This window comes from Pleuronectes platessa, chromosome 7 (genome assembly GCF_947347685.1).
Source record: "Pleuronectes platessa chromosome 7, fPlePla1.1, whole genome shotgun sequence".
Classification (NCBI taxonomy): domain Eukaryota; kingdom Metazoa; phylum Chordata; class Actinopteri; order Pleuronectiformes; family Pleuronectidae; genus Pleuronectes; species Pleuronectes platessa.
In genome coordinates, this window is record NC_070632.1 from 955593 (window position 1) to 969038 (window position 13446).

The 13446-nt window shown below is 47.5% G+C and overlaps 2 protein-coding genes across 3 annotated transcripts in view; one reads left to right on the top strand and one right to left on the bottom strand.

Annotated features, from left to right (window-relative positions):
* LOC128444275 (NACHT, LRR and PYD domains-containing protein 12-like) overlaps window positions 1-13446 on the bottom strand; it is a 71057-nt gene that overhangs the window by 10073 nt on the left and 47538 nt on the right. The window contains exon 8 of one of the 2 annotated variants that reach the window (XM_053426662.1): window positions 13067-13240. The exons of the other annotated variant lie outside the window; for it this stretch is intronic. Within the exon in view, the coding sequence (XP_053282637.1) occupies window positions 13067-13240 (174 nt within the window). The remainder of the gene's footprint in view (window positions 1-13066; window positions 13241-13446) is intronic. 2 annotated transcript variants of the gene reach the window in all.
* On the top strand, window positions 6569-9858 carry LOC128445091 (zinc finger protein 277-like). Its single transcript, XM_053427855.1, has 10 exons — window positions 6569-6596; window positions 7027-7109; window positions 7232-7323; window positions 7564-7674; window positions 7863-7995; window positions 8193-8263; window positions 8371-8467; window positions 8752-8794; window positions 9144-9318; window positions 9441-9858. The coding sequence occupies exons 1-10, from the start codon at window positions 6569-6571 to the stop codon at window positions 9619-9621; spliced, it is 1014 nt and encodes a 337-aa protein (XP_053283830.1). The 3' UTR covers window positions 9622-9858.

The following is a 13446-nucleotide window of genomic DNA, read 5'->3' on the forward strand; positions in this document are numbered from 1 at the left end:
AGCCATCTCGTGGTTCTCTCCGATCTCCCTCCTCATGCTGAAGCACAGCGCCACCATGTTGTGCTTCTCGCTGTCTGCAGGGAGGCAGCGCCTGATGTAGTCCAGCAGGGCCGTCTTCAGACTGGAGCTCTGCAGGGGGACACACAGTTCATCTGACTGCTCCTCCTCCAACAGGAGGGTGTGTGTGTGTGTGTGTGTGTGTGTGTGTGTGTGTGTGTGTGTGTCGTACTGCAGCTCAGGTCTCTCAGTTGAACCACGTTGACGTTTTCCAGCAGTTTGATTCCCACCAGATTCGGGTCATCACATAGTTTGATCAGCTGAAGCAGCGAGTCCCGCCCCTCCGACGGCCGGAATACCTGCTTCTCTGCTGGGTCACGTGCACACACACACACACACACACACACACACACACACACACACACACACACACACACACACACCTGTCAGAACACCACCTGAACACGTCTGTATTCTAACACACCAGAGGATTCAGTGACTAAGTTGTAATGTTGTTTCCCTGATGAACTGTGAGGACGTTTCTCCGCCCTGAGACCCCCCCCCCCCCCTGATGTTCAGACCCTGCTCTCACCCGGGTGGAGGTCGTGGGCGGAGGCCAGCAGCGCCTGGGCCACGGCGGAGGAGACCAGCTCGGCCACCGTGTCTGTGGAGAGGCCCTGGGCCCGGATGAAGGCCTGAGCCTTCCTGAAGCGCTCGGGCTGATCCGACTGCAGCAGCAGCTCCAGCACCGAGCGCGGCTCCTGGAGGCAGATGTGACTGAACGAGCTCTGCAGCTCCTGCACACCACAGAGACTCACACACTCAGTTCATCTGAAGTCAACCATTTGGTTCCAGATGCAATGAAATCACATCAACAACACGTGAGTACAAGATGTTAAGACACTTTCTAGTGGTGGACAAAAGACTGGGACATTGAGATGATGTACAAAAACTAGAAGACATGAAAACATGGCAGAGCGCATCAACGGGCGACTGTGGCTCAGAAGGCCGACGGTTCAATTCCCGGCTTTACCACTACATATTCTTATATATTTATATATTTATACACATATTTTATATTCCAGCAGCACAAGAACACTTTCCTACTGGACACTGACACAATCACATCATTGCATTCCTGTATCTGTAAATATGTTCTCCGTATGTGATTTATGTTTGTATGTCAGTGATGTGTTTAAGTTTATAAGCTACTGGACGATCTGAATTCCCCACAGGATTAATAAAGTATAAATCTATCTATCTATCTATCTATCTATCTATCTATCTATCTCTCTATCATCTATCTATCCATCTATCTATCATCTATCTATCTATCATCTATCTATCTATCTATCTATCTCTCTATCATCTATCTATCCATCTATCTATCTATCCATCTATCCATCTATCCATCTATCTATCTATCTATCCATCTATCATCTATCTATCTACCTATCTATCCATCTATCTATCTATCATCTATCTATCTATCATCTATCTATCTATCTATCTATCTATCTATCTATCTATCCATCTATCTATCTATCCTCCGTTTCTCCTTCTTTCCGTAGTGTCCTCGGGCAAGACACTGAACCCCACACCGCTCCTAACGTAAAGAGGACCTGTATGAATGTGTGTACTTATACCTTTGAATGTGTGTACTTATACCTTGGAGAGCTGGTAGAGGCTCAGGACCTGTTTGCAGTAGTTGTTGCCATGGCAGCACTGATCCACCAGTCGCTGCAGCTGGGCGGCGACCTCGTCTTCAGGGGGCGGAGTCATGGCGAGCGACAGGCTGCCGAACGATGACGCTGGATCAGAGAGGAGACGCATCACTTCCTGTTTTTACTAAACCGTGATATTCTTAAAATCTTTAAATGTAAGTATTTAGAATACTTTGTAAACAGCTACAGAGAAATACAACGAGTCATTGAGAGGAGCCGTGGAGGGAAAGTAACTAAGTACATTTGATCAAGTACTACATAAAGTAAGGTACAAGAAACTAAACATTTAACTTATGCATTTCCCTTTTATACTTCTTTATACTTCTACTTTATAGCATATTTATTGATTCACAACATTTACATTGAAGATTTAGTTACTAGTTACTTTGCAGATTCTGATTATTTACACAGAATATTGTAAACTACCGAACAGTGGATAAAGTTAGTTCAAAGGAACCAGCTGCAGGATGTGTTGTTCTTTATGAAGAAACTCATGAATAATGAATGAGGCGTACAGGGGGTGATGCTCCTCCTCGGCGGCGCCTCTGACTCCTCCTCCTTTGGGGCGGGGCTCAGTTCTCCGGACGCCAGCCCTCGGCAGCGCAGCACCACCCACACGTCTGGGTGGTGCAGACAGAAGTAGCGGCAGACTCGGCTGGCTTCATGGATACTGCCGTCATCTAATAGCTGACCAATCAGTGAAGCCAGAACTCTCCTCTCCTCGGAGTTGATGTCCTGCTCCTGCTGCTCCTCCTCCTGCTCCTCCTGCTCCTCCTCCTGCTGCTCCTGCTCCTCCTGCTGCTCCTCCTGCTCCTCGGAGCGACCCGGGAGTCCGTCCAGACGGAGGCAGGTCTCCGTGTTCAGAGCTGATATGTTAGAGAAGGAGAACTCCTTCATGAGAACTTCATACTTGTTCATTTCCGGTGCGACGGCGGGCGGCGGCAGGTTGAAGACGCTCTCCTGCTCCATGGCCACGGCGAGGACGTGTTGCCGCACCCGGCTGATCCAAAGCTTCTTCTCCATGCTCTCCAGCTGGTCGATGGGAGTCGGGCTGAGCTGGGAGAGCCAGTGAGCGGCGAGGCCCAGCAGGAGGCAGCGCTCCTGGACGTCCAGCAGCTCCGTCTGAACGTCTGCAGCTGCTGAGGAATCTGAGGCTTCAGCCTGCGACAAGAAGAAACAGGAGGCTGATCCTGGATCAGTGCTGTCGCTCTTCAGCTGCTCCTGACAACTCCTCCAGAAACTGACTCGGGTCTCCAACCTCCTCCACGTTGTCTTGGACTTCTGGGAGTTCATTTCCTGAAGGAGCTGAGTCAGAGAGAGAAATGTGATGAAACAAACGTTATGTATCAGAGTTAACAGCCAGCCACCAGGGGGCGTACGAGCTGTCTTGGGTTCACTTTTGGGAGCTGACATGTCGTCCATCGTAATTTACAGTCTGTGGTTTAGAGCTGACGGTGGATCTGGAGTTAAAGTTCAGGAAATCTAAGAAGTATAAAGTCAAATCTAAATGTTTCATGTCAATCGTGATGATAAAAATACAAAATGTCTGTGAATTACGATGATGTCATCAGACCTGGCTGAGCAGCAGGTGGTGGACGGGCAGGTCGGCCAGCAGCGCCACCTTCCTGGCCTGAGTGTAGCGCCCCCTGGCCTGCAGAGCGTCCACAGCAGCCTGGAACTCCTCCTGCTGGACAGAGGGTGAACTGCACTGAAGCAGCCTGGGAGACAAGCTGACGTCCGAGCCCTGCAGCAACTGACTGAGCCGCGACAGCTTCCTGAAGTCTGGACCTACACACAGACACACACCGGAGACACAAACACACACCAGAGACACAGACACACACCGGAGACACAAACACACACCAGAGACACAGACACACACCAGAGACACAGACACACAACCAGGACAAAACAAATCCATTGAAACAGGGATGTGTTTCTAGACTACAGCAAAAAATTAAATTTACTGTGACGTGTCCTGATTTAATCGACCAATCAGAGGTCAGAACATCTCACCAGCTGGAGGAAACCACTTTGCTGAGGGGGGGATTCACTGTGGATTCAAACGTCTCCTGATCTAAGACATTCGGACATGTTCTAAACTCTCACCGTTGGACTTGAGGAGCTTGTCCACGTCGGCCAGGAGCTGCAGCAGGCGGTGGAGGTCGTACTGGGAGGAGCAGCGCTGCAGCATCGTGAGGAGCAGCACCGAGGCCTGGCTCTCCACCCACTGCAGGGGGAGTCCACCAGGGGGCACCGGCCCACGGTTTCTCAGCTGCACCGGCAAAGGAAAAGCAACAGATGAAAGAGGAATAGTTCAGTGTCTGTTGTGAACGTGTGTGTTTGTAATGTTGTGTTCTCTCGTTCTGTGTTGATGCTTTAGAATTCTTCTTCTGCATCAGTGAGTCGTCCTCGTTCTTTGTGTTCATCCTACCTGGTTGATCTGCACTGAAGCTGCATCCATGACCAAACTGATTCTGTGTCAGTGTTTTTGATCAAATAAAAATGATGATTTAAGCCTAAATGTATTCTGTGAATAACCCTGGTGATGAGCTGATGGTGTTGGTCTCCTCAGCTCGATGGTGGAACTCACAGTGATCAGCGTCCTCTGGAAATCCAGCAGCTTCACTTTGGCCTCGGAGAAGTTCCTGTAGTCACAACACAGCTCGAACATCCTGAGCACCAGCACCAGGGGGCAGTCCTGAGAGAGGAACGTTAATGACCATTATCAGGTTCATTCGATCTAATAATCATCTGACCATCGAGATGAATAAGACTCAAGTAAGAAAGTTATGAAATCGGATAAAAGAGAATAAATTTGTACATAAACATTCGAGTGATTAAAAGAAAAACAGTCAAATCCCTGAAGGTCGAGTCAAGAAGAAATTGGAAAAACTTTTATCCCCAAATTCAATAATATGACTCTTTTTTTAGAAATATCCCCTGGATGAAAAGATGAATTTCATTCTTGGAGAGGAGCAGAGTTCCCTGGCAAAGTCCTCGGGGAGGAAATATCAGACTACATTAAATACAGTTCTGAGGATGGAGCTTTAATCCAGTTTGTATAATCTTAAGAACCAAGTTTCATGACTTTCATCTGACCCAGATATAAACTCCAGGAACAAACCAGTGTCAAAGCCTCAGGCTTAAAATGTGATGCCCGTCTATTAGTAGTGTTACAGTACAGGTGCATTCTTCTTATTGGGGTGTTTCAAGCATCTGTACCGTAATACCTCAAGTAGACAAGCATCACATTTCAATCTGCAGACCCACATCCGTTGTCCTGTGTGTTGTGATTGTGTCTCTGTGTTGTGGCGTGTGCAGTTTTTTACCCTCTGGAACAGAGCGAAGCCTCGTAGGAGGGGCCTGACGTGGCCCCGCCCCAGCAGCGTCCTCCAGATGATTGACAGGTCGTGCAGGGTCCACTCGTGGTGCTGTGGGGCTTCGAGCAGGTGGGCGGTGGCTTCACTCAGTGTGACATCATTCACAGAGGTCAACACCCACGCACACAGGCAGGGCAGCAGCTCCGCCCCCTGTCAATCAAACAGTGTACAACAGCGACATTTCTTTAACAAACATCACAGTGATTGAACTATTGGATTGTTGTTATTTACCTGTTGACAGGCAGCCAGCACAGCCAGTGTGGGGCAGCGTTGCACCAGCGCCTCGTGCAGCAGGAACCTGCAGGGCGACGCCTCCTCCTGGCTCTGCAGCAGGACCTGGAACAGCTCCCTGAGGGGCTCCGGACCCCCAGAGGCCTTCTCTGTGCTCCCACACTGCGGCTGCTCCTCAGATCCACTGCTCCTCCTCTGACGGTGCAGCTGCAGCTCCTGGAACGCCAGGCTCAGGTGGGCCTGGAGGGCGGGGCCAAACCGAGCCACCAGTGACCTCACCTGGAGGAGGAGGGTCAAACGGAGGTCACATGACACGAGACATTACACCAGTTTGATGGTGAGGGTTTCTACACTGACATGTTAATGTGAGGAGTTGTGTGTTCACCTGCTGGGGCGGGAAACTGTGCAGCTCAACAAACAACAGGAAGTGGACAAACTGTCCGTCATCGGCGCAGTGGGCGGGGTAAACAGAGCTGAGCTCCAGACTGTGAAGCTGACAGAACTGAACTGGCACCGCCCACTCCTGAGACGCCTCATATGACGACCTGACACACACACACACACACACACACACACACACACACACACACACACACACACACACACACACACACACACACACACACACACACACACACACACACACACACACACACACACACACACACTTATTTGTTCCTTAGAACAGGAACAAATAAGCTGTTAGTATTTTATCTAAAAATTATTTCGCAAAATGTAAACAAATATAAACTGTAGCTTTACTCATGGAAACATCATAATAATTTGATAATTGGCACCTAACATCAGAAAACACCAACAGCAATAAATCATAAAATCATCACGGTGACACCTGCACAGACGTGAACCAGTTAAACCAACCACTGGTGCTGGGATCCACCTGCGTGACCTTTGTGTGACCAACATTAGGACCTTGTGTGAGGGAGTGAAGAGGTCAGAGGTCAGAGGTTATTTACACAGAAAGGAACCAGATCAATAAAAACACCAGAACCAAGAAAAAGCTCATGAACTGAGACGCACACACAAAGACACACAACCTGAGGATCTTTAAACACGTCACATTGTTGATGTGGTGATTTCAGTTTGGCTCCAGGATCCTGTTCAGTGCCGTGATTTCCTTTGAGCGTGAACGGGTTAATTAACGACTTCTGTTAATCGTGTAGAACGAGACAAATTCAAACCAGTCGGGAGCAGAGGGACACACCAGTAGATCACATGGAATCTTCTCTGTGCAGCTCAGATGGTTTGTAACAGGATAACTGTTCACACTGGTCCTAAATATCATAAATCATATTGTTAAGCTGGTTTTCTGAAAACTTAATATATATTAATCACCAATAAAAAGCTCAAACTGTTATTCTGGGTCTTTGCTAAGAGTCTGGTAACATCACACATTATTCAAGGAGACGTCTCACTCATGAGTCTTGTGAGACTTTGGTTGTTTCATGGAGACAAAGGTGGAAACGTGAGCGAGAGAGAACAAGCTAAATCAAAGTAGAACCCAGTGAGGTTCCTCTGGTGAGAGTCAGTGGAGACGGCTTCATGCTGCTGACTCAGCTCCTCTCCTCTCTCAGGTACTTGTTCTACTGGAAAGTAGAATTTGTACTTACTCAATTTGGAATTTAATTGAAACTTTGTCTTCAAACGACTCTGAAAACCATTTGTTCTTCCAGAGAAACAAGAGAACTACTTCCTGCTGTGTGACGTTCTTCCAGAAGACCGACTCCTCCGAGAGAGGCTCCAACAGAAACGACTGGTGAGTCCAACCAATCAGATTCTGTGGATAAACACACACTCCCTGTCCTCGGGGTTTGGTTTAGGAGGAGGACTTCTTCTTCTTCTTCTGTGGTGTTTCCTCAGTGTGGTTTCTCTTGGCAGGAGGAGGTGCTGGAGCAGCAGCAGCAGGAGAGAGACGACGGCAGCTTCCAGCGTCTCTGCATGTTCTGCAGCGACGAGTTCGCTGGAAACAGGTTCTTCACATGAAGCTTTAAATAAAAACTCCTCCTGATGGAACATGAACCAGAAATACAAATGAAACATGAAATATATTGGTTATATTTCAGGATTTACTCTGAAAATCAGGGGAAAGAAATCCAGAATCTTCTTTTTCCATCAGAGCAGAACCGATGTTACATGAATATATTAAAATAATCTAGTAATAGATGTTTTAAATAAATATACTGTCAGTTATATTTATTGATCATCTCCAGGTCATCTCTGCTGAACCACATGGCCCGAGAACATTCCTTCAGCATCGGACTCCCGGACAACATCGTGTTCTGCAACGAGTTCCTGGACACGCTGCAGAACAAACTGGACAAGTAGGAATCAGACACGTTCCAATGGGTTTGATTATTGATTCATCATCTGTTCAATATCAGAAACTGATCACATCATGAATGACAGCTGATGCTCTGCAGATGTCAGGTCATTGTGTTAAGTTTAGAACAGATTTAATCAAGTGTTGTCTTCTTGTGTGTTAATGTTGTGTTGTGCTTCCTCTGCTCAGTCTGCAGTGTTTGTACTGTGAGAAGACGTTCAGAGATAAAACCACATTGAAAGATCACATGAGGAAGAAAGCTCATCGTCGCATCAACGCCAGCAACCGCGAGTACGACCGCTTCTACATCATCAACTACCTGGTGAATCAGTCTGAGGCTCAGAGTCCTCTTCCTCTGTTAAACTCACACTGTGGCACCTTGTCGTCTCTTTGTGTTGCTTCAATCAGACACATCTTCAATCAACACAAAGCTACAGACACATTCTCACTTGATCAGTGTCAGTTGTTATCTGTTGATCACAGCACCAGATACATTCTGATTGTTCCCTCTGGTGTCAGGAGCTGGGGAAGACGTGGGAGGAGGTGCAGAGCGAGGACGACCGCGAACTGGTCGACAACGATGATGACGAGTGAGTCTGTTCATCAGGAGGCAGAGTTAGAACACGTAGAAAAGAAAGACGAGCAGATTCCGAGGAGGAGTGCGACACACTTCAGTCTGTGTCTGTGTCGTCCTCAGTGATTGGTCGGACTGGCAGGCTCACCCCCCGTCGGCTGTGTGTCTGTTCTGTGATGATCAGTCGGAGACGATGGAGCAGATCTACACACACATGAAGGTAAATCAGGAGGAGCTGAACCTGAACCACCTGCAGAACCAGAACCGCTCTGCTCCGAGTCCACTGACGTGTCCAGGACTTAAATATGTGTGAATATTATGAAGCAGGTTTGAATTCTGTTCACGACTTGATGTGTCGCACCTCAAAGGAAACTGAGACCTTGGTTTGTTTTGTTATCAGAATCTCAAATCCTCACCTCGGTCTTCATTTGATTTCCTGTTGTGTGATGAGCTTTACAACAACTGAAGCTTTGTGGGGTTTTGTTATTGTGTTGTTTGTTTCAGGACTCACACGACTTCGATCTTCACAAGCTGAGGACAGAACTCAGTGAGTGAAACATCAGCAACCTCCAGAACCTGCATCATCTGTGACATGAGATCTTTGTCTTCAGGCAGTTCAACAGATTACACAACTGTTTGTTCTTCTACACAAGAGAAGCAACAACAGTGTGTAGTCAGAAGAGAAGCAGGACACGAAACTCTTCAGTCCCTAAATCACAATGTGAAACCAAAACCAACCAGATCCACAGAAACTGAAGAGAAACACGTGAAGCTTCAGACTCGGATCAGAACTCGAGTCTTGATTCACAGATTCACAGACGATGCAGATTGAAATGCAGACGTTTGAATATTGATGAGACGCTCTGTGTTCACCTCTCGCTGTCTGCTCCTCTCAGACCTCAGGTTCTACCAGCAGGTCAAACTGGTGAACTTCATCCGGAGGCAGATCCACCAGAGCCGCTGCTACGGCTGCGAGGGGAAGTTCCTCTCCAGAGCCGACGTGCTGCGCCACATCGCGGCTGCAGGTCACGTGATGAAGCTGCCAGACGTGTCCACCTGGGACCAGCCGCAGTGCGTCCAACACCAGTTCATGTCTTCATGGTTCAGTTGTTTCCCAGTGGGGGGGGGGGGTCACTGCTCCTTCATCCTTATGAACTCAGGAGTGAACGTCTCTGTGGTCCTTCTCTCCTCAGGTATTACTTCCCCACGTATGAGAACGACGCCCTCTTGTGTTCGTTATCTGACAGTGACGAGGCTGAAAGTGAGGAGACGAGTCACGGCGAGGACGTCCCGGTGATCGCAGAGGACGTGTCCAACCTCAGAGCCCTGAGACAGACCAGCGTCCTCAACCAGCTGCTGAAGAAGAGAAGCTAGGACGAGGGACAGACAGCGGAGTGAAGACGTCTTCCTCTTTTCTTCTGGACTCTTCTTCACTCGCACTTTGTGAAAAGACAAACTGACCCGACGCAGCCGGAACGTGAACTTCAACACTTTACTTCACACAAATGTTCATTCAGTCAATAAAGAGGATGATCGTCATCAGAAGAACTTTATTACTTTCAGTACAAATAATACTGAGACCAGTGGAACCAGTAAGTTTGTCTGTTTACAAACGAGAATCCAGAACCAAACTAAAAGAGATGAATATGATTCTGTGTAATAAACCGTGAGGTTGAAACCTGGTCCAGGGTCAGTTTGTCTTCTACTGGTTCTTCACTGGTGAGATGTTCTGCTTCACTTTCCCGAGAGCAACCTGTCGGATGGTGGAGCCGAACTGCAGCGTACACACACACACACACACACACACACACACACACACACACACACACACACACATACATACACACAGTGGAGAAGATAAGGGATAATAGCCTATATAAAACCTGATATCTGATGGATCTTTTCTCAGAATGCATTTCGTCTGTGGTAGAACTTGTCTGTGGTAGGATGTGTCTGTGGTAGAATGTGTGTCTGTGGTAGAATGTGTCTGTGGTATAATGTGTCTGTGGTAGAATGTGTGTCTGTGGTAGAACTTGTCTGTGGTATAATGTGTCTGTGGTAGAATGTGTGTCTGTGGTAGGATGTGTCTGTGGTACAATGTGTCTGTGGTAGATCGTGTCTGTACCTTGGCGTCCCCTCTGAGGCCGGGCTGCAGGAGGTGGGGGAGCTTGGAGTTCCTGAACGGGACGTGGAGGACGTTGCTCTTCAGAGCTCTGAACACCTGAGGGACAAATAACAAGATGTTCATGCTCCTCAGGGACGACAGAGGACATCAGACATGTGGACAGGAGGAGGTGAGGAGGACTCTACTTCTTCACACTAAGTATTGATTTGATTTCCAGTATCAGACCAGTGAGGTCCCAGTGTGTGGCTCTATCTGTCCCAGTGCCGTCAGAGACTTATTGATGGCGTCTGCCTCCACCAGCCTCTGACCCTCAGGGTCAGTGTGCCGTCAGACCCGAGACCTGGTCTGAACCCTCCACCTCCAGCGCCACCACCAGGTGAGAGTGAGAACTGAAGAGGAGGAAGAGTGACAACAGATCAAACTTGTGATTCCATGTTGGTGCAAAGTGGATCTGCAGAACCTCTGAGTGTTCATCTTCCTGTTCTTCTCTCCCGTCTCCATGAAGCTGCACCAAGGACGAGATGTTTCCACCAGTTTGTTTGAAGAGGAAAGAAAAGCTGAGTCATGATTCCAGTGAAGTCGGTGGAAGGATGTTTATTGAGCATTAAAGCAGAGACAAGTAGAAACAGAACTTTTCTCTCTGAGATGTTTTTCTTCTCGTTACATCTGGTTTGTCACAGAGGAAATGATCCATGTGTTTGACTCATAGACTGAATATAAAGGCTTTGACTGGGATGTGCTGCTGTTATACTGCAGCGCCACCTGTGGGTCAAAAGTAGAAAAGCCACCACCGCTCTGCACCTGATGCAGAAATGAAAACGTCCCATTTTTAAGTCCAGAGTTTTGATCTTTTGTGTCAAAGACAAAAACTCTGATTTTAAACTCAAAGTGATTTCACTGTGTTGAACTTTGTGTTGAACTAAATCAATTTGTGACGTGAATCCAGGAACTTTAAGATGATAAACAAACATATACACACAATGTGGTTCTACACACATGGAGACACACTGAGGGACAAAGGTGGACAATAATAAAGACACACTTAAACACACTGTATGTGACTCTTTATAGAGGGTTTATATATTCTGCTTTAGTTGTGTCATTTCAATAAACACATTCTTCATGTGAATAAACACAATCGGAGCAGGAAGGTTGCTGGTTTGAATCCGGTTCAGATGGGTCTTCCTGTGTGGAGTCTGCATGTTCTCCCCTTGTTTTCTCCAGGTGCTCCGGCTTCATCTCACAAACACATGCAGATTAGGGGTTGTGTAGATTGGAGACTACACACAAGCTGCTGCTGCTTCAGCCTCTGGATCCTCAGGACACAGCTCAGCCTCCGTCCACACACACTGTCCTCTTCACACTGTCCTCTTCACACTCAGCTCCACCCCTTCCCCCTCCACCTGTTGAGAGAAGAAGACATCAGTGTCACAGAGACTCACTTCATCAGCTGTGAGTCAGTGATGCAGCTCATCCAGTAGAAAGAGCAGCAGGGACTTCAGTCCTGTTCAGAGGTGGAGCAGCTTCCTCTCTGCTTCATGTTCACGTGTTGGAATGAACACGCTAAGAGCTCAGTGTGTGTCCTCTGCATGTCAAAGTGCAGAGTGGACACCTGAGAGGTGGATTTACTGCTGTTACAGGTGAAGCCATGTTTCACTGTGTGTTGATGAACATCTGCTTCTGACAAACTGGGACCAGAGGAGACAGATGGACCTCAGCAGAGGTTCTGCTCTGTATAAAGAGCTCCTGGTTACCATGTGATGAGGAGAGGCTTCAGTCCCACTGATCTCAGAGCTGTGACAAAGATCCACCTGATCAGTTCTTCACTGATGAAGTGAGAGGACAAACTGTCTCAGATCAGATGAAGACGACACCGTCTCTGTCCCTCGTGTGAGGCTGTCAGCTGTGGTCCAGCTTGTGTAAGTTACAGCGCCCCCTGGTGGCATCTGGTCAAAATATATTACGTGACCACGACATAATAACGTGTGAACGAGATAAATAACTCGAGGCCACGAGATCTGAATCTGCTGTTTACTAACAAGACGAGTGGAAGACAAGAAGACACACACTGTCTCACTGTCTCTGAGGACACACACTGACTCTGAGGACACACACTGTCTCACTGTCTCTGAGGACACACACTGTCTCACTGTCTCTGAGGACACACACTGTCTCTGAGGACACACACTGTCTCACTGACTCTGAGGACACACACTGTCTCTGAGGACACACACTGACTCACTGTCTCTGAGGACACACACATGGACCTGTCTCCAGGAAGCTGAGGTCCTCTGGTGCTTTGGGGACAGGATGAGTCTGGAGACATTGAGATGTTCTGGGTGAGTTAGAGATCAACTGAACCAACCAGACGTTGATTTAAACTTCCCTTATCCGTCCCTTTAAGGAGAGTGTGCACCACACAACAGTGTAGAGTCACTGTGGTCAGTGGGCGGAGCTTCTATACTGGTTGATCTCCAACTTAACCTGGAGCAGGTTAGCTGTCATCAGAAGTTACCATGGTGATTGACCTGGTTAAGAAGTGGACGAGCTTCGTAGAACTGAAAAAACTAAACTGAAGTTAACCTGATAACCACAAATCCTGCTTGGTAGCACAGACCCTGGATCTGTGATACTGACTGTGTTTAGTAACATACTGATGAAAGCAGCGTGGACTGACTCCAACCATCTACTGACCTCAGAGTCTCCAGTCGACAGGTTGGACTCTGCTGTAGATCAAGCAGCTCCTTCACTCCTGAGTCCTGCAGGTCGTTGAACCTCAGATCCAGTTCTCTCAGATGAGAGGGGTTTGACCTCAGAGCTGAAGCCAGAGAAGAACAGCTGATCTCTGATAGTCTGCAGTACCTCAACCTGGATAAAGAATAAAACTTAACTGTAAATTAAACTGAATTCAACTAAACTCAGTGTTCTAACAAGTAGCTTAATATTTAAAATGTCACAGATTAATGAATGAATGGATTCAAGTTATGTATGAAGAGGAATTATGTTAAATTAGAATGAAATGATAAATTAAGTATAAATGCGTTTTTATAGATATGAGATCTACAAAAGTCAGT

Excerpts from the sequence above, each read along its gene's own strand:
- LOC128445091 (XM_053427855.1), top strand. The coding sequence starts at position 6,569 with ATGGAATCTTCTCTGTGCAGCTCAGATG. Across the intron at positions 7,110-7,231 it reads GGCTCCAACAGAAACGACTG|GAGGAGGTGCTGGAGCAGCA; the intron begins GTGAGTCCAACC and ends TTCTCTTGGCAG. Across the intron at positions 8,468-8,751 it reads AGATCTACACACACATGAAG|GACTCACACGACTTCGATCT; the intron begins GTAAATCAGGAG and ends TGTTTGTTTCAG.